Here is a 20,679-nt window from a genome sequence, read left to right on the forward strand (position 1 = left end):
GAGAAAGCTCTTCTCTGCTCAGAGGTCAGAATCACCCATTTACAGATTTATTATTAAAAATGTAGCTTTTTTTCCTCGTACGGTATGAGTCAGGGCCCTGACTTGCTTGACATCTGGGGGTCAAGGATAGTCTCTGGGCGATGGGAGGGCAGGGAACAAGCCCAAAGGGGTGAGATTAAGATCTTCCCAGGCTCCAGGCCCTTTCCCATGTCTGTACCTGACAGTAACGGTCCTGAACTGTGGGCCCCATGGCGCGTGCGGATCCTGAAGTAGCTTTTCCCCCTGCAAATCGGAAAGCCATCAGAGCTAAAGCTTACTCATTTGGGCTGCTGCCCAAGGCCTGGGTCCATCCATGTTGCCTCTTTCCCGGGCAGCCCCTCACCTCTGCCGGAGCCAAGCCGGGTCATCCCGCCCCACCCAGCAGCCAGAAGAGAAGGAAGGGCCCGGAGCCGGGAGAAAAGGAACACTGAGCTGCTTTATTGTGGATTAATTCACTTTGTATTAACGATTCCACACAATATTAAAACACTGCGAGAAAGTGGGTGTGGCACACTTGGAATTTTTTTTTTTAAAAATCAGAAATAAAAACCACGGGACATCCAAATGCAGACGGGGTGGAACCTGCTGGAACCACAGATCGCTTGCGAAAACCAGGGACTGGTCTTTACAATGTTTGGCAATGGTTTCCACGGGGGACAGAGAAAGAGGGCGAGTGACCTGCATATGGCTTCTTGTCCAGGGACCCCGTGGCGGGCTGGCTTTTTATAAGAGTGACCTTGGTGGCCTCACCTCGGCCCGAAAACGGCCCTGGTTACTCGTGCTTGGGGCGGTGGTTCGATGGCCTTTTCCTGCCCGCCCCAGAGCTCGGGCAGGGCTGGAGCTGGTCACATATGGATGAGCTGCCTGGAGGCCCGGCACTGTCCCCACTCAGTGGCCGGGACCTCAGAAGAAAGACAGCACCTTCCGCCTGGTGTGGCCCAGCGGCTACATCCTGGGGCTGGAGGTCACAACCGAGTCCTTTAATTCTTGGCCTGGGGGTCACCTTGGGGGAGGGTGGCGGGGGGGGGTGCACATTCTGGCTCCTTCCTGGATGGGAGAGGGGAGGGGAGGTGCCCCCATGGTTGGGGGCTGAGACGGGCCCCCTGGAAACACTGAACAGGCTGCAGAAGAAAGAGAGGCTCCGTGTCTCCCACCCCTGCCCTTTTTTGGGGGTGCATGTGTATCCTTCATCACCCCCCCATGACATAGCTTTGATGGTGGTTTCCCCAAGGTCCGTGATGCCACCACCGCCAGCCCGCTGCCTCGCTGGGCAGGTACAGTCCCAAAAACCCCGTTTGCACGCCAGCCGCTCTCGCCAGGACAGCACAAGTGCACTGGCGCTGAGATCGACTCTAAGGGGTGGGGCGGTCCTTTTTCTCAGCTAGAAGGAAACCCATGGTGTGGCTTCTGTCCTTCGCCCCCTCCCTGGGGTCCGAGGCTGCGGGCATCTGGGCTCAGGGGGGAGGCAGCTGAGCAGGTGTGGTGGTGGGGCGGGGGCCCGCCAGTCCTTGTCCCTCGTGGGCCTCAGTTTACCCAGATGGTTCGGTCTCTGGGGTCTCTGACTGGGGAGCCTCCTCCCGCCCCCTGGCCTGGGTTCGAATTTGCTTCCGGCCTGGGGGGGTGGGCGATCATGCCCCCCCTCCCTCAGCCGGGGGTCCTAGGGGGCTTTGCTTCCTGCTGGCTTCTTCAGGGTCACTCGGCTGGGGACACACGGCGGGGCTTGGCACAGCTGGCAGGGCAGGGGGCAAAGAGAGGGGAGGGCTGGGCCCCTGGGGCGCTCCTGGCTGGAGTCAGGACCTCCCGTCCGCTTTGGGGCCCAGTGGCCGGAGGACGGGGATGCTGGGGGACGCAGGAGGAAGGACGGGCGTGCAAGGATCTGACGCGGGCTCAAGGCATTAAGGCTTCTTTCACGGAGCAAAGGGGGGGGGGGCACTGGCCACCAGTCACCAGACAGCAGGCGGGAAGGGCCGGGTGGCCGGGGTCACCCTCGCCGGCGGACGTGGCCTCCACGAGCCCGGCTCTGCCACTTGCCCCCCAGGCGTCTGGGGGTTAATCCCCGCCGCGCCCTGGCCTCCCCCTGGGTGCGCCTGGGTTTCCAGAACAGTCTTTTGTTCCGTCCTGCTGCTCTGCAGGGGGTGGGGAGAGGCGCCCCCAGGCTGGCGGCTGCAGTCTCGGGGACCCTTGGTGGCGTCCCCATCCAAGCGCAGCTTTGCAGGAGCCGGGCTCCCCAAAGCCCCCTGGGGCTCCCGGACCCGCCGGAGAAGCTGGGCACGGGGGGCTCGGCCGTGCGGTCTGCGCCTGCGCAAGCCGGCCGGCAGGGGGGAGGGAGGGGCGCCCACCCGCGCGCACTGCATCCCACCCGACCCTCCCGGTGAGGTGAGTTCGGAGCCTGACGCTGCCCCAGGGGCTCGGGTGAGCACGGGCACGAGGCTCTGGCCCCCGAAGGCGAGGATGGGGCCCTCAGACTCTGCAGAGCTGGACCAGTTTCTCGCCACCGGGCCCGGGGTGAGTGACAGGGCGGGTGGGGATGTTCAGGGCTGTGTGGGGTCCCCGCGGCCGCCGGCGGGGGAGGGGGCTGCTCCGCGGCTAACAGGGGAGAAGTCATTAAAACAGGTTCCCTGGCCCCAACTTGTCAACTCCAGGATGCTTAGCTAGCTTGCCGAGGCTGCCGGGATGCTGGAGAATTCTGCTCAGAACGCCCCTTGCCTCCTTCCAGACAATCGCACACCTTTTTCCAGCCGCCCAGGCCCCAGCCTCCCCTGGACTGCATTTCTGTCTGAAAAACGCCCAGGGTGATGCTACAGCCACCTGGGTGACACGAGGGGTCCCCAGCAAAGGGCGGGGCCCACGGTGTGGCGGTCGAGCGACGCATGCCACAAAAACGCCACACAGCGGGAGGACACTGGGCGACACGGGGTGCGTTTCGCAGACAAAGCCCCCCTGGCGGCCGCAGAAACCCACCTGTGCATGATTACGCGGCACAGTTAAGCCTCAGCTCAGCTGTCAAGGTCTGATTTGAGCAGTATGCAAACACAATTTTTTAAGAGGGAAGGAGAAATTTTCCCAGAAAAGTTCCTTATGTCCCTCCCCTGCCTCCCCCCACCCAATTTTACTCCGCTCAAGAGAAAAAAAAAAAAAAAAGCACAGCAGCATCGATCTGGCGAAAAGTCTTTTCACAAACGGCCGATCGTGCGAGAATCGTGCGGGCTGGTGGCAAACTCACCCGCCTGCGCCCCTTCCCGGCCCGGCCTGGCTCCGGGCCACCAGCTCAAAGGGCGACCAAGAGGCTTAAAAAATCGCTACCACATTGCCCGGCACGCCAGTGATTCCTGGTCGGAAGTGGCGGGAAGCCACCGTTCCATCTGGCCGGGCCGGGAGAGGCGTGTCGTTGGGTCTGGAAACCCCAATAAACCCAGAGGGTGCCTTTTACCCCATGTGGGTGGTGGCGATGCTGTGCATTTCTTTTGGAATTAAAAGTTTTGGGGACTTGAGCTCTTTGCTTGACTACGTGCTGAATGACACCCTGACAGAGACAGAGAGGGGCGGGGGACACACAGGAAAGCAGAGCTATAGGATAATACACGGCTTCTTGTCCTTAAAGGGATTCTCGGAGGCAGGGACGCCGACCAGCAGGGGGTCGTTGCGGGCGTGCTGCTCACAGTAGCTCATGAGTTCCGACGAGGCTTTGGAGACCTGGGTGTGGAGACAAGGACGAGAGAGCAAAGATAAGAAGGGTGACACACGCAGGTGCACAGCATCGTACACAATGGCCAAAAGGTGGACACAACCCTAGTGCCCATTGACAGCTGATGGATCCACACAATGTGTCCCCCCCACACACTGGAATATTACGCAGCCGTGAAGAGGAGCGAGGCCCTGACACAGCCGCACGTGGACGGACCTGAACACACGACGCTCAGGGAGAGAAGCAGACACAGAAGGACACACGGCGTGTGACCCCATTGACGTGAAACATCCAGAACAGGCAGATCCACAGACAGCGGGCTCGTGGGGGCCAGGGGCTGGGGAGGGGGTGGGGGGTGTCTGCTGATGGGGACGGGGCTTCTTTGGGGTAATGGAATGTTCTGGAAATAGATCGTGGTGATGATTGTGCAACACTGTGAATATCCTAAATATCACTGATGGCTAATTTTATGTTATGTGTATTTTACCCCAATTTTTAAAAGATTTAAAAAGAACAATTCCTTCAGCAGGAGTTGCCCAGATTTTGAACAAAAGGGTTGAGGGAGAGATGGATTCGGTCAAGGACCCCCTCCCGCCTGAGAGAGGCCCGGACAGGCAGACCCTGCCTGGACCTCGGCAGGACCGAGGGGGACGAGACAGACGTGTTGCGTTTCATTTCTGTGTCATCTGAGCTCTTCGGGGTCTTGGTGACCCCAGCGAGGGGGCTGACGCTCGGGACCACCTGCATCACGGTCCCCAAAAGAGGACGGAGGAGATGCCGGGGGGTCCACCCCAGCCCCCGGGACAGCTGACGTGGGAAAAAGCGGTGCTTAGCGTCCAGGGAGCTCGGGGTCATCCCTGGGTCACGTGCCCCATTCCTCCTGGGGGCGCATTCGGGGTGCGGTAGGAACCGCCCCCTCTGCTCACCCCGCAGGGCTAGGCGGTTGGGGGGCAGGTCTCGGGTGTCCCGGGCCGGGGTGCGTGGGGCGCCTGGATCTCACCCAGTGGTGGGAACTGTGTTGGTGGACTCGGATCGCCTTTCTCAGCCCCCACACTTTCTGACCTGTGAAGCGGTGGCTGTGCAGGGGGCGTCTGAGGGTAAGTCGAGGCAGGGCTGAGAAAAACGCTTTGAAACCTCTCTGTGAGCTGTCTCTGCACCCGAGACCCCGCGACCCTGGATGCCAGGACGGCCCCGCCGCGTCCCGTGCTGCCGAGAGCCCGCGGGTTTCTCTGGGTTTGCCCCGGGGACACTCATGTCCTCAGAGACAATTGCCACTGTCGGGAGCCCACGGGGCCACTCCCGGCTGCCTTTGATGACCGCGGCGGCGCTGGGTTTCCAGAGTTCTGTCTGGAAAGCATTCCTCCTAGACGCCAAAAATAGTCTCCAGACCCTGGAAATAGCTGAGGTCGTGGGGCCGGCGTGGGGCCCCGCCCGCCGCGCCCCTGGGGTGACAGCAGGCTGTGCCCAGGGCTCTGGGCTTTCCAGGCCGTGGGGACGCTTGCTGGCCGGGCCTTGGCTGGCTGGACTTGCAGACATGATGCCCTGTGGTTCCGGCCGCCGGGCTGGGGGCACCGGGAGGGAGAAGGGGTCCTGTGCTGACTCCCTCCTCGCGGCTTTCACGGCCAGCCCAGGCTCCTCCTGCACAGCAAACGGCGGGTGAATCAGTGCCCTGCGCCCGGCCCCAAGGAATGCTTTGAATGTGCAGAGTTCTGGAACATTCAGACACCTTGTGGGGCAGCACCCTCCCCGGGGCAGGGGTTACCACAGCCCTCCTCCCCACCTGGCTGGGCCCATCACAACGGCTTCTGACTCCCTTCCGCTGTCTGGTCGTCAGGGGTGAGTCTGTCTGCACCGGGGGCCAGACCATCCCTCCCTGGTGAGTTCCCGAGACCAGCAGTGACTGGGGAATGACAGGTGCTCAGGAAATCCGGGTCTGAACAAACACATGGGGTGATGGGTGATTTTGTGTCCACTTGACTTGGCTGCGGTACCCAGATATCTGGTCAAATACTGGTCTATATGTCTCTAGGAAGGTATTTCTTAGATGAGATTAACATTTAAGTCAGTTGACTTTGAGTAAATGACCCTCTGTGAGTGGGTGGGCCGCATCTAATCAGTTGAAGGCCTTCAGAGAAGAGACTGAAGTCCCTCGAGGAGGAGGGAATTCTGCTTCCAGATTGCCTGGGGACTCAAGCTGCAACATTAGCTCTTCCCTAGGTCTCCGCCTGTGGTCTTGCCTTGCAGATTTGGGACTTGCCAGGCTCTACAATCTCATCAGCCAATTCCTCAAAATACGTTTACCTCTCTCTCTCTCTCTCTCTCTCTCTCTGTCTATATACACACACCCTGTTGCTTCTGTTTTTTCCTGGAGAACCTTGGCTACTCCAGTAGGGAGCTGGAGCAGGACTGATCTAGAAATGTAAATGGCTCAGGTCTTCCAGATGGAGACTTCTTGGTCCTTACCTAGCCACACAGGTGACTTTGAAAAGTGTCAGAAGCCATGACTGGCCCGCTGGTCCATGCCCTTTGAAAGGGGAAAACTTGTGAACCCTGGATGTTGTCCTGATGTCCCCTCGTGGGTTTAAAATTCATCTACATAAACACAACATTGTCCCCCCACACGCTGGAATATTACGCAGCCGTGAAGAGGAGCGAGGCCCTGACACAGCTGCATGTGGACAGACCTGAACACACGACACTCAGGGAGAGACGCAGACACAGAAGGACACATGGCGTGTGACCCCATTGACGTGAAACGTCCAGAACAGACAGATCCACAGACAGAGAGTGGGCTTGTGGGGGCCAGGGGCTGGGGAGGGGGTGGGGAGTGACTGCTAAGGGGAACAGGGGTGCTTTTTGGGCTGATGGAATGTTCTGGAACTAGATGGTGCTGGCTGCACAGCCTTTTGAATTCACCAAATGCTGTTCAATTGTGCACTTTAAAAATGGCTAACTTCACGGGATGCGAATCGTAAAGAAAAAGCCAGTGTGCAGAGCTGGCCGCCCGGCCGTGCGGGATCTCATTTTGCTTTGCACGTTCCCGGTCTCCGACGGGCTAAGCGTCTGCAAGCAGGAACTGTTTGTCCTTTTTCTTTTTTTAGCCTAAAAATCAAACGTGCTTATTGCAAAAAATTCAGTCAGCACAGAAGTGAAGAAGGGAGCCCATGACCAGCCCTGCGTCCTTCCTTCCCCAGGGCCGGGTCTCTAACTTCTGTCCCCATCTGTTGTGACGAGGGAGCTGGACACAGCTCTGCAAATGAAGGGACAGAGAGAGAGAGCAGGGCCTGCTTTCCGCTGACCCTTCGCTGGGCCGTCCGGGGCAGGATCCCAAGGGCTGGGGGTCGGCTTCACAGAGAACTCTGGTCCCACTGTGTTTATGAAGCATTGTGGCACATTGGATGGCACAACAACCCAGAATGAAGGTGTACGTCAACTGTGCCTTTCTGCTGAGAAAACTGAGACTCAGAGAGGTTAAGTCAGCAGCCCAAGGTCACACAGCAAGAGGCCCAGCCGGAGCGCAAACCCCGGCTCTCGCGCTGTGCCTGAGGGTCTCCCCCTCTTCCGCCCGCCCGGCTCACCTTGATGCGCTCGATCCCGGCTTCGATCCGCAGCTGTTCCACCAGCTTCCGGGCCTGCGCTATGTTGTTAGTGGCTGACATTGTCTGCCATCAGCTCTGGGCCCCGGCGTCCAGAGAGCTGTGGGGAGAAGCAGATGGACGTGAGCCGGCTGGGGAGGCCCCGGGGCCACGGGCCGAGGACGGAGCGGCAGCACGCCCCGCTCCTGGAAGCCTCGCCAGCCCGCCGCCCTGCAGCCACGCTGTCCGCGTCCCCAGTCCCCGCTCGCGGCCAGCTGGGGGTAAGTGCTCGCAGGGGGCAACCTTCGAGGGCCCCAGGAGAGCCCATGGAACAGCGGCCTCTGCTCCTGGCTGGCTCAGAGGGAGGGGCTCGGCAAGGAAGAGCTGGGGTCGTCTCTGATGGACGCTCCGCTCCGGGTCTCCCCCTTGCCCTGTGACATCGGGGTTGGGTCACTCTCTGGGGGGCCGTCCTGGGCACTGTGGGGGGCTGAGCAGCATCCCTGGCCCCACCCACTCGATGCCAGGAGCACCCCCAGTGTGACAACCACAGATGTCCCCGAACATGGCCCAGGGTCCTCTGGGGGGCAGGACCACCCCGGGTGAGCTCCCTGGCTCCGGATCACCTGGGAGACGGCACACTGTGGCCCTGGGTACGTCACCCCTACTCTGGGGGGCCTGGCCCTATGTCCTTCCTTCCTTCCTTTGTCCGCTCGTCCAGCAAACTGTCACAGAGAACGTCCCTACCAGGTGCCCCACGCTGCTCTGAGAATCAAGCTGACGCACGGAGGCTGCGGGCCCCACGGGAGCCAGCTCCCCGGTTCAGACTCCCGGCCTGTGTCCGGGGCGTCCCCTCCGAGGACACAGCGGGGGCCCGGGGCAGGAAGGGCTGCACAGGAGCGGCTCTGGGTCGGGGGTGGGGGTGGGGAATAGCACAGGGGAGGGGATCACGTCAGAAAGCCTGGGAGACTCAGGGACTGCGGTCGCCAGAGGGTGAGGGAGCCCAGTGGGTTTTGCAGGATTTTCCAGAACTTTCCAAAGTCTGGGGCTAATGTTCCCTTATTAGTGTCCTGGGGTGGCCCGGACAAATGACCACAGGCGGGGCAGCAGGAAACAACACGAATTTGTTCTCTCACATTCTGGAGCCTGTAAGTCCGAGATCCGGGCGGGCACGGCCGCGCTCGCTCCACAGGCTCCAGGGGGGATCCTGCTCGCCCCTCCCAGCCTCTGGTGTGGCCGCCATTCTGGGCCCTCCTGGGCTGGGGCCTTGTCACCCCACCCTCGGCTTCTCCCCCGTGCGGGCCTGTGTCCAGATTCCCCTCTTCTTATGAGGACACGAGCCATAGTGCACTGGGCCCCCACTCCAGGGTGACCCCATCTTCACTGATTACGTCTGCAGGGACCCTCTTTCCACATCGGGTCCCATCCTGAGGTTCTGGGTGGACCTGAATTGGGGCAGACACTATGGTTTCCTTGAGTGAGGGTGGTGAGCTTGGACGGGTGGATGGTTCGAGATAAACGCTCTCCCCCCAAGCCCGGGTGGACCTCCAGCCACCTCAGTGCCAGGACGAGAGGGCGCCTGCTGTTTCTTCTGCACCGAATCCCACCATCGACCTCTTTACCTCCACGCGCCCTTGGGAACTGGGGGTCACACGTCCCAGTGTCGTGGGGTCAGAGAAGGCCAATCCTGCATTGTACCAATAATTCCTACTTCGCTATCGTTTAGGATGATTTCTATTTTCTTTCCAAAATGTTTTAAGTGATTTGTTTTTAATGACATTTTAGACACTGAGATGCCCATAGAGCCACACGCAGCTGTGGGAAATAACAGGGAGGGAGCCGCGATCCCTGGATGGGTCTCCCTCGGCGGCCACATCTTCTCAAACCGCAGTATGGTCACGACCAGGACGTTGACACTGACACAGGGAAGATCTGGGGCATCTCCACCCCTGGCCCCTGGCGACCACCCAGAGGTTCTCCTTTTTGGTACTTCCGTCATTTTGAGAAAGTTATATAAATGGAACCATAGGTATGTAATGTTCCCCCCCCAACTCCAGCGAAATTATCTGGAGATCCACGGAGGTGGCTCACGTACAGCTGGTTTATCCTTTTTCACTGCCGAGTAGTATTCCACAGCACGGGTGGGCCAGAGGGTAACCTGGTGAAGGACATCTGTCTGGGCCGACTCCACTTTTCAGCTGTTGTGAAGAAACCCGCTTCACTGTGTAAGCATTGAGCAGACACGAGTCTTTATAAACACCCAGGGATGAACGCCGAGGAGCATGACTGCGTGTTTAATATTTTAGAGAAAACACCAGACTGTTTTCCAGAGTGGCCGGATCATTTTACTTCCCACTGGCAGCGTGCGAGTGATAAGTTATCATTCAGTTATGCAAATTTTTTATCTGTTCCTGGAGGCAGTGAAAATTCTACTTTTTCCACCCAATCTTCATTTAGCGGTCCCTCGTGGTTCTCACCCGGGGTGTCCCTGCCCCCAGGGGACAGTGGGTGACGTCCGGGGACATCTGTGGGTGTCACACTGTGGAGGCTTCTGGCATCGAGTGGGTGGGGCCAGGGATGCTGCTCAACCCCCCACAGCGCCCAGGACGGCCCCCCAGAGAGTGACCGGGCCCGATGTCATCAGTGTTGAGGCTGAGGAAACCCCCATGAGGGTCAGTGCTGGGGGGCGGTGCAAGGCCCCACTGCAAGCAGCCTGGGAAGGTGGGGACCCAGGGGGCCGACATTTAACTGGGTAACTAAGGAGCACTCAGCCTTCCGCGTGACACACTGTAGCTCTGTCTGTTCCATGATCAGAGCCAGGTAGCTCCAGAAAATCAAAGGCAGATTGCAGATTTTCAAAAAATGTCCTATTGATGGGGCCGGCCCGGTGGCGCAGTGGTTAAGTTCGCACGTTCTGCTTCAGCGGCCTGGGATTTGCCGGTTCGGATCCTGGGTGTGGACATGGCACCGCTTGGTGAACCATGCTGAGGCAGGCGTCCCACATATAAAGTAGAGGAAGACGGGCACGGGTGTGAGCTCAGGGCCAGTCTTCCTCAGCAAAAGGAGGAGGATTGGCAGCAGATGTTAGCTCAGGGCTAATCTTCCTCAAAAAAAAAAAAAATTTTCCTATTGAGCAGTAAAAAGGAACGGACTGTTGACGCACACAACCCCTTGGATGGCTCTTCAGGAGCTCTGATGGGTGAACGAGGCCAGTGCACAAAGGTCACACTTAGAGAAGGTTTCAGAGATGACCCGACTGTAGCGATGGGGGTAGATTCGAGGTTCCCGGGATCAGGGGTGGGTGGGGGGGTCTGGGGAGCGAAGGCGACAGGAGTGTCCTTGTGGTGCTGGAAACCTCGTGTTTGGACTGTGGCGGTGGATGCACGCGCCTGCACGTGGGATCAGCGTGCAGAGAACTTCACGCTCAGGCAGAGGAGTAACCTGCAGAAAGGGAAAGGGGCGGGAGGATGCACAGCGCCAACAGCCAGCCTGGGCTGCTGGCCGAGTTTGGACACAATGTTACCAGTGGGAGATGGACTGAAGGATGCAGGGAATGTCTCTCTGGGGCTTGTTACAAATCCCATGCACGGCGATCGACAGAGATCTCCACACAGGTTTCAATTAAAAACCAAACCAGGCCACACGGCTGGCTCCCCGCACCCCGGCAGACATCCAGACCACCCCCCCGCCGGGGTCAGTAGGGGCCGGAGTGTGTCTGCCCTGGGCGCGCGGAGCCCACGTGTGGCCTTCCAGAAGGCTCTGATTCAGCAGACAGCTTCAAAGCAGCCACAAAACATCCAGCTCAGGGAAAACCGCCCTTGGTTCTGCTTAAAAATACTGAAATTACTCAGCGCTAAATATAGACGCGCACAGAGAACAAACGGGTGGGCCCCACGGCGTGTTTCCTTGGAAGGCGGGAGACCTGCTCAGGGCCGCACTCAGAGGTGTCCACCGGGGCCCTGGGGCCCGGCCACCCCGTGAGGCCACCCCAAACCGTGGCCGTCCCCGTAAGCTTGGAGCCCGAGCGCGGCTGGCTTTCTGCTCCAGGCACCAGACCCTCAGATGCTCCCTCTGAGCCTGGTCATAACCCAGACCCCTGGGAATGGCCAGAGGGCTGCAGGGTATGTGTGTGCGTGTTTGTGGGTGCATGTGTGCATGTGTTTGCGTGCATGTACCTATGTGTGAGCGTGTGTGCATAGGGGTATGTGTGTGAGCATGCCGAGAGGCTGAGACCCAGACGCTGGCTGTGTCACCACAGCCCATGCGGCAGACTGAAGCCCTGTGCCAGCCGGTGTCACCTCCAGGCACTGACTCAGGGCCCGGCCGTGCCCCCCGCTTCAGGCTGGAGCGGCAGCATCGCTGAGTCAGCCGAGAACATTCCTCACCGGCCGGCTTGCCACAAGAGCACGTGACGGCGCCGGGCACCCCTCCTGGCCAGCCCGCCCGGGCCCTGCAGAGCGTCCGCCAGCCCCTGGAGACGGCAGGGCTTGGGGAAGCTGGGGGGAGAGGGCGGAGGGGCAGCTCCAGGAGGCAGGGGCGGGTCACTTTCTGGACTCCGGTTTTGCCTAAAATAGAACCTGAACAGACGCGGCAGCACCGGGCTGGCCTCCAGGAGGGGCGGGGAGGTCACGGCAGGTCTCAGCCGGCTCCCGCAGACGGATCGGACAAGCGTGTCCGACGGGCAAGGATGGGAAGGCCCCCACCGCAGACCAGTATGTACTGTGAAGCTGCGATCATTATCAAGGAGGGTATCGCCCCCGAATAGCACAGATCTGAGCTGAGACACGAGGCCTCAGTGCTGGGCTGCGGGGATGGTGAAATGGGGGACCTCGTTCAGAACAGGGTCTCCCCCCTCGGTACTGTGGACACTGGGGCCGGGTCACTCCTGGGTGCTGTCGGGGGCTGGGCTGCATCCCTGGCCCCCACCCACTTGATGCCTGGAGCTCCCCCAGTGTGACAGCCACAGATGTCCCCAGATGTCACCCGGTGTCCCCTGGGGGCAGGACTGCCCCCTGGGTGAGACCTTTGGGTTACATCAGACCTATTTCACACCCAAAGAGATTCCACATAAATAGCTATAGAATGACAACCTGCACGTCAAGAACCACAAGGCCGTCCTCTCCAATCCCTCGATCGGGTATTTATCCCGAGGAAAAAAATTAAAAGAAAGAAAACGCTCCATACAGGATGGCGTTTACAGCTGCATTATTTATAACAGTAAAAAAATGAGAAGGAAGCTGCACGTTCTGCACCAGGGGGGACGGCTGATTCGATGGGATGTTTCCCAGTGGAACATTATACAACTGTCATAAATGATGCGTAAAGATGTGGAGCAGAGAGGAGGCGTTCTGTGAAGAAAAGGCGACGGGCCAGGTGCGAAGGTGTGATTATTTACCGTTGTATTGAAAAATACGTGGATAAAGGCAGAAAGGGAACCTCAAAGTGAGTTTTGTCAGTGACTGTTTTCATGATTTCCTTTACGGTTTTTCGTTAAGGTATAATTTGCGAACAGTAAAATTCGTGCTTTGGGGCATACAGTTGATGAGAATTTATAAACACAGACAGTCGCGGAGTCAATACCACCATCAAGATACGGAACGACTCTATCATCCTAAGAGACTCCCCCGTATTGTTGCTCTGCAGCCAGCCCCTGCAACCCCCCGATCAGTTCTCTCTTCTGATAGTTTCGCCTTTTCGGGAAATCCTACAGATGGAGTCACCCGGTATGGAGTCTGGCTTCTTTCACTCAGCACGATGCCTGTGCGATGTGCTGTTGCACTGTGTTTTTGGGGGGGGGGGGACCATCGTTCCTTTTTCACTGCTGCGTAGTACTCCATTATGTGACCATCGCATGGTTTGTTGAGCCATTCGCTAATCGGGCGACATCCGGGTTGCTTCCAGTGAATGAAGCCACGATGAACATTCGCACACAGGCTTCCGTGGGAGCCTGAGGTTCCATTTCTCTCGGGTCACCCCTGGGCGTGCGATCTCTGGTACCCAGGGCAGGTGTATGTTTAACTTCACAAGTTAAACATTTTCCAAAGTCCATGCGCTATTTCGTGTTTTTGAAATAACCACAGACTCACGCGCAGATGCAAAAATAGCACAGAGAGCCCCGTGCATCCTTCTCGCCCAATGGTGACCTTCTTGCGTGACTGTGGGACAAGATCAAACTGGGACATTGGCGCTGGCCTGATGCTGTGACACGCTCGGATTTCCCAAGACTCATCTGTGGGCCGAAGGGACTTTCGTCAGCACTGATTGTCCCTCCAGGAAGGTCTGGCCTAAACATCGCCTGTCCCAACCACTGTCCCTGAGCGAGGGCCGAGCCCTGACCCCCTGCGCCCCTCATGGAGCCACACCACCTGCCCGCAGGCCGGCCCCCACGCTGCTGTGAGCCCCACGGGGCGGACTGGGTCAGGGTCAATGTTTGCTGAGTGGCTGGATGTGAAGATCCAGGCGAGAAGTGTGACAAAAGTGGTGACAGGGTCAGGGAAGAAAGTCCAGGGCTCCAGTGTGTCAAGTGGCTCAACTCTTGTGTTCATCAAATCCTAAAGGTGCCTGATCAGCAGTGGGGGGAACAAGTCACCATGGTCCAGGCTCCCACCTCGCACTGTGACATCGGGGCCGGGTCATTCACTGTGGGGCTGTGGGGGGCTGAGCAGCATCCCTGGCTGCATACACTCGATGCCAGGAGCTCCCCCAGTGTGACAGCCACGGACATCCTCAGACATCGCCCAGTGTCCCCTGGTGGCAAGATTTAAGGCCTTCATGGGACTCCCTTATCAGAGGAAAGTCTGCAGCTCAAAGAAGTTCATTTTGGCAAAATGCAAACAGTTTGGACGGAAACGGTACTGAATGAAACAGAAGCCTGTCTCCAAAGGGGGTTCAATTTTCTCAGCATCCAACGACCCCGTGTGACTAGGAGAAGTCACACAGGGCCACAGCTTCTCCTTGAACTTGCCCAACAAGACGTTCGAAGAGGGTGAGACCGCGACTCCTGAGGAGGAGAGAACCTCAGGAGGCGGAGCTGCTGTGCAAGGCGGCAGACCTGGATTCTGCCCCGGCTCCCAAAGCTGTGTGGCTTTGGGAAAGTTACCTCCCCTCTCTGAGCTCCAGTGCACTCCACTGGAATGCTCAGAGGGGCACTCCCTCTTTGCCCTGAGCCTGACAGACCCCCAGGTCCCAAGTTCCTGTGCCAGGGAATGGGGGACCCCAGAAGCCAGCAGCCATGGAGAGGGCCCTTTTTCAGAGACTTGTGGCAACTGCCAAGTATAACACAGCTGTTGGAGAGAAAGAACGAGGGACAAGGTGACCCGGACATCCTGCACCCAGTGAATGTGGACGGGCCGGTTTGCCGGGAGCTGTTGAGAAATCCCACTCTCCACGGAGCTTACTGCACTGTGATGGCCACTCTCCCCACGCGGCCTGGGGAGACCTGGGCAGGGCCTGAAGTTAATCATCTTCAAAACAGGAATGGGTGAAATGAGTGGGAGAGTCAGAAATGGAGAGGCCTAAATGGTCCATTTCGTGTCTGACGACGCCTGCAAATTCCTCCCCTTTCGGAGGCCATAAAGTCAAGGTGAGCTTGGATTCCTTTAAGCTCTGCCGTGAGCTCAGAGAGTCCACGATGTCCGGTCAGGCCCAGGTCACCTCTGTGACATCTGTGGACACGATTAGCGGCTTCTTGGCCTCTGGTGACCCTGAGTTGCATGAGGGTCCTGCTGAGCCCACCGTAATTTCCGGGGACCTCAGTGCAAGGGACAAAAGCTGCCACCCGTTCCTGCAGATCCAACAGACAGCGCCACGTCTGGAGACGGGAAACCCAGATTCACACGCCGGCTTGGCCCTGACCTGGGTCTTGGCTTCCTCAATCAGGAAATCAGAGGTTTGTGCTAAAAGCTGAGGCTGGAGCCCAGCTGGTCGTTCTGTGCTTCTCAGATCAGGATGCTCTCTACACTGATGGCCTCCTCCTAGGCCACCTGGACGTCAGATAGAAATCTCTATGGGCGGATTTCGGCTTACACAATGGTGGGCCAGCTAAGATGGACAGATTCTCCCCCTGAGGGCAAAAGCTGGAGAGAATATAGAAGCATCTGGAGGGTTATTAAGAGAGTGAAGAGCTTCCAGCCAGGATCTGGGGGAGGATGGAAGCCCAGGAGTCTGGTTTTTGGGGTGACAGACCCTCCCAGCGACTGCAGCTGAGTTTTGAATAATCTCAGTTCCTAACTGGGGAGGGCGGTGACCCCCGATGGCTATCAACCCTAGAGGTGGGGCAGAAGTAAACACAAATCCCCCTTGGCAAAAAAAATCAACATCATCTTAGGCTGCACATTATCTCTACAAACAAATCTGCAATCACAATGTCCAGCACGCAACTGGAAATAACCAGGCATACAAGGAGACACGACCACATGAACAAAAATCAGCAGAAATAACGGGCGATACAGACAGACTCACAGGGCTTTTGTACACTTTAAAATCATCGTGTTAATTATGTTCAAGGAGATAAATAGGTGAAATCGGAATTTCAGCTGCGGATTGGAAGCTATAGCAAAAGAGAACCAGCGGACATGTGGAAAGTGTCAATAACTGGAAGGTAAGAGCACGATGGAAGAAACAGCATCATTAAAGACAGCCAAAGGGGAAATTAGTGAACTGGAAGACGGGTCAGAGGAAACATCCAGAATGAAGCACGGAGACACAAAGAGAAAGAAATCGCAGAGTAAAAGACAGAGAAACTACAGTAATTCCTCATATGCATGTAATTGGAACTCCAGAAGGAGGGGAGAATGGGGCAGGAGCCAACTTCGAAGAGATAATGATGGATAAAACGGAGGATAAAACAGCCACTCTGGAAGATGGCTTAGCGGTTTCTTATTAAACTACGACCCAGCAATTCCACTCCTAGGGATTGACCCAAGATAAATAAAAACATATCGCCCCAAAAGCACTTGTGCAAGATGTTCGCACATCTGTATTTATATAGCAAAAACTGGAAACAAACCAAATGCCCGTCAACAGAACAGATAAACAAACCGGTCATTCACACTGTGGACTACGATTAGGCAAGAGCAAGAACCACCTACTGATAGACGGGGCCCCACGTGCGGATCTCAGAAAGATTTTGCCAAGCAAAAGGACAGACTCTAGACATGTTCTGTATCTTCACTGAGGTGTTGGTGTACACAGGTGTGTGTGTTTGTCAAAATCCATCAAGCTGTATGTTTAAGATCTGTTCATTTTACTGAATATGAAGGATACCTTAATAAAATCAATTAATTGTAAAGCAAACAAACAAACATAAGCTGCCAGAGGAAAAAGGACCAACAATTTGACCGCTCCAGTGGAAATCCTAGACCTGATGAAAGTAAACTTCAAGAATTAAGGTGAAATACAATAGCCAAGACGTGGGGGCAACCCGAGTGCCCATCGATGGGTGAGCGGATAAAGCAGATGTGGTATATACAGAGATAATGGAATACTACTCAGCCATAAAAAAGACAGAAATCGTGCCATTTGCCACAACATAGATGGATCCTGAGGGCGTTATGCTAAGTCAGATAAGAAGAATGGAGAAAGACAAACACCATAAGATTTCACTCATATGTGGAAGATAAACACACAGATAAAGAGAACAGACTAGTGGTGACCAGAGGGGAAGGGGGCTGGGGGCTGGGCGAAAGGGGTAAAGGGGCACATGTGTATGGTGACAGATAAAAACTAGGCTATTGGTGGCGAGCACGACACCGTCTACACAGAAACTGATAGATAATAATATTCACCTGAAATTACACTATGTTATAAGCCCATATGACCCCAATAAAATAATTTAAAAATATATTTACAAGAATTAGGGTGAAATAAAGACATTTTCACACAAACAGAAAGAAACTTTCTCACCAGCAGTCCTGCCTTCTTAAAGGTAAAATGAAAGGATATTCGAGAAAAATGACTCCAGATGAAGGGTGGGAAATGCGAGAAGGAGTAAAAAAACAAACAGATAAAAAAAAAAAAACTCCCAAAACGTGTTGAGGAAGGGAAAGAATTTGATAAAATAATTAGAAAGTTCCAGAAAGAACTTGATAAAGTAATTAGAAGCTTCCTGTGGAAAAATCAACAGGAAGTGAAAATCCAGAAAGAGCCTCGGAACACACAAGAATCCTAAGAGACGTCAACTTGACAGTCGCGACCAGCCAGTCCGTCAACAGAATGGCCTAAGCTTCCGCCTTAAATTTACAGCAGTATTTTTTATTACGCTGTTTGGTTACTGGATTCCAGCGAGTGGGGTCCTTGGGATCATTTTGGGAGTTTGCTAGTGACATCTCATCGAATCGTGTGACCCTACACACAGGAAAAATGAAGTCAGCATCTGAAAAAATATATACCTGTCTCCATCTGCAGCGGCTGGTCTGGGGCCAGAGGGCGCAAGGCCAGCTGTCCCCTGGGGTTTCTGAGCCCAGCCAGCCCCTCCCTGCACGGCCACCACGCAGCCTCAGGCAGCTCCTGGGCCGTCCCACCAGGGGTGTCTGCTCCCTCCGTCTCTCCTGCCAACAGTTGGAGCGAGCTTCTCAAAATGCACTTGAGTCCGTCCCTCCCCGACTCAGAAACCAGCAGAGGCCCCTGCCCCCCGGAAAAGGAAGTGCCAAGTCGAAGCTCGCATCCTGGGCCTCCCTGCCCGGGGCCACATCTCGTGTGGGGACGTGGGTCACACCCAGGTGGTTGGTGCACCTGTCTGCCTGCCTCTCTTTGGGAACAGGGTCACTGTCTTTCCCTTGGGATGTCTTTCTCCAAAATATCTTCCGCCCTGGGCCCCTGAATCATCTTTCTAGAAGAAATCTCACCGTGTGACTTCTCTGCTTAAAACCATCCCAAGGCGAAACTTTAAAGAGAAACGGGACATTTCGCATCAATGAGATCACACACCGTGTGTCCTTCTGTGTCTGCTCCTCTCCCTGAGCGTCATGTGTTCAAGGTCTGTCCACGTGCAGCTGTGTCAGGGCCTCACCCTTTTTCACAGCTGCATAATATTCCGCACGTGTACGGAGTAACATTTTTAAGCCAACGCTTTTTAACAGAAAAGGAAGGAAAAGGCCTCATCTCGCTGCTGTCGAAACGGAAGCTATATGTTTCTTCCTGATCAGAACTAAACTGGAATATGAAAACAACCAATGGTTTGTCTGACTTGGAGCACGAAAGCTAAGATTTGTGTTTTTGGCCCGTGGACAAGGACACTGGAGCGCTAATCTGTGTGCGTACTGAGCACATGATGGAGCGCAGGGAGCCAGCTCTCACTTGGGGCCGGGAGACCCAGTCCTGGGCACGTCCCCTGGACTCTCTGAGCCTCAATTTTCTCATCCGTAAAATTCAGAACTAGAAAGTGGCTTCATTTCCATTTGTTATATATATAATTTAAAAAAACTTATAACAACTTCATACTCTATAACTATAATCAATATGCAATAAACTGAGCTTATGTAAAGTGTAGAATCTGATGGCTTTGGAAATCATCCCCATAATCAAGACGATGGACGTACCCCAGACCCCCAGGAGTGGAGCACTGCGAGCGTCTGTTCCCGCTCAGAAGCCGAGGGTTTTCGCTCTGTTCTGTCTTCGTTTTGCAGGCGGGGAAACTGAGGCTCAGAGATGGCACTGGTTTGTTCAAAGTCACCCAGCGATAAAGGTGCAGAAATGGAAGTAAAAATAGTCACAATAGTCCCAATCGTTGGTGAGGACCATGATGTCAGGCGTCACGACGGAATTATTGTGTCAATTTTCACAGACGAGGGGACCGAGGCTTGAAGATGTTAGTATGTTAACAACCTTCCCAAGATCACGCGGCTGCTGGAGGTCTGGCCAGGGTTTGAATCGAATTCCAAACCAGAGCTTACGGGAGACCCGACCGAGGGGCAGCCTGGCCATGTCCCGCCACACTGCCCCGTTCCCTGTGCACCCAGAGGCAGGCTGCGGCGGCCCAGGGTTCGCCAGTTTGGATCCTGGGTGCGGACATGGCACCACTTGGCAAGCCATGCTGTGGCAGGCGTCCCACATATAAAGTAGAGGAAGATGGGCACAGATGTGAGCTCAGGGCCAGCCTTCCTCAGCAAAAAAGAGGAGGATTGGTGGCAGATGTTAGCTCAGGGCTAATCTTCCTCCAAAAAAAAAAAAAGTCTCAGCCTCGTGCCTCCTGTCTAGTGGTTTGTAAGCGATGCCAAGGTTCCTGGGAATTTTTCCCCAACGCCTGGAGCAGGCTTTCCCGCCAGCGAGGCAGGACAGGCCCAGACGTGGCCGGCTCCAAGACGTCACTCGGTTTCGCCAAGATGCTTTGGAGGATTGCACATTGGGACTGCCCACAGGGGACACGAGGCAGAGAGGTCCCCGAGCCCCATGGGGGGCGGGCAGGCTGGACCTCGCTGCCCTACTGTGCAAAGCCAACATGCACTCAGCAGGCCTGCGGTGGCCCCAGCCCCACGGGAAAGTGGATCAGTTCCCTGCCGCCCTGGCCCACACCCTGGGCACCCAGGGAAGCTCCTGGCTGCCGGGTGACCCAGAGACTGGCCCAGACACCGCGGGGGCCGGCGTCCCCCAGAGACCCAAAAAGCAGCCGCGGCTCCTCTGTGGGCGCCGTGGTCCCATCTCCGCTCAGAGGTGTTTTCCGGCTGCACAGGAAGCAATGACAGCAGGACCCAAAAATGCCCCATCCCGTGAATTCCTCACATAGCTCTCATAGCTGGGACAGCGCCCCTCCCCGCGAGCGCTCCAGAAACCCACACCCGGCCGGCTCTTTCCAGAAGGCAGCGAGCGGGATGCTTCCGAAAGTCGGCCAAAGTCGGCCAGCGGCTGCGTAAAAGGAAAAGAATGTGAAAAATGCGCAGCGGGCCGGCTGGGCGGGAAGGGCCTTCGAGGAGTGGCTCCCGGTGCTGGTGGCCGAAGGGGACCCTCCTCCGGGTGAGAGGCCCCGCCCCTGGGGAAGTGGGGGGGGGACAGGTCTCCATCCAGGCGGCCGCCCAGGCGCGGGCGGCCCGGCTGGCTGTTTCCTGGTGTCAATTCCCTCCCACGAGGGTTTACCCACAGCCCTGGGGACTCAGGTGGGGACAGGCCGGCCCCCGAGGCCAGAGCAGCAGCATCTCTTCTCCACCTCCATCCAGAGGCGCATGTTGTCGACGGTCGAGGTTTCCAGCAGCGGGCCCTGCGCTGCCTCCTAAGTTCATGAAAACCTGGGCTGGTGGTGCTGGAAGATGAGAGGACGGGGTCGGGGTCAGCGCCCCATTAACCCGCTGCTCCCGCATCCTGTGTCTCAGAGAGCAATGCCTCTTCCAGAAGCAGCTCGAGCCGCCAGGCCGGGGGTGAGAAGGGTCAGCGAGCCCCCGGCTTTCAGAGTCA

At 56.7% G+C, this 20,679-nt stretch overlaps 1 protein-coding gene across 4 annotated transcripts in view; it reads right to left on the bottom strand.

Annotated features, from left to right (window-relative positions):
• Positions 1-455: 455 nt before the first annotated feature.
• GNG7 (G protein subunit gamma 7) overlaps positions 456-20,679 on the bottom strand; it is a 125,689-nt gene continuing 105,465 nt past the window's right edge. For all 4 annotated transcript variants that reach the window (XM_044752055.2, XM_044752056.2, XM_070491677.1 and 1 more), the window contains 2 exons: positions 7,303-7,420; positions 456-3,732 (listed from right to left, as the gene is read on the bottom strand). In XM_044752055.2, coding sequence (XP_044607990.1) covers positions 3,607-3,732; positions 7,303-7,383 — 207 coding nt within the window. In that variant the 5' untranslated portion in view covers positions 7,384-7,420 and the 3' untranslated portion in view covers positions 456-3,606. The remainder of the gene's footprint in view (positions 3,733-7,302; positions 7,421-20,679) is intronic.

Source organism: Equus asinus, chromosome 20 (assembly GCF_041296235.1).
Source record: "Equus asinus isolate D_3611 breed Donkey chromosome 20, EquAss-T2T_v2, whole genome shotgun sequence".
In the NCBI taxonomy this organism is placed as follows: Eukaryota; Metazoa; Chordata; class Mammalia; order Perissodactyla; family Equidae; genus Equus; species Equus asinus.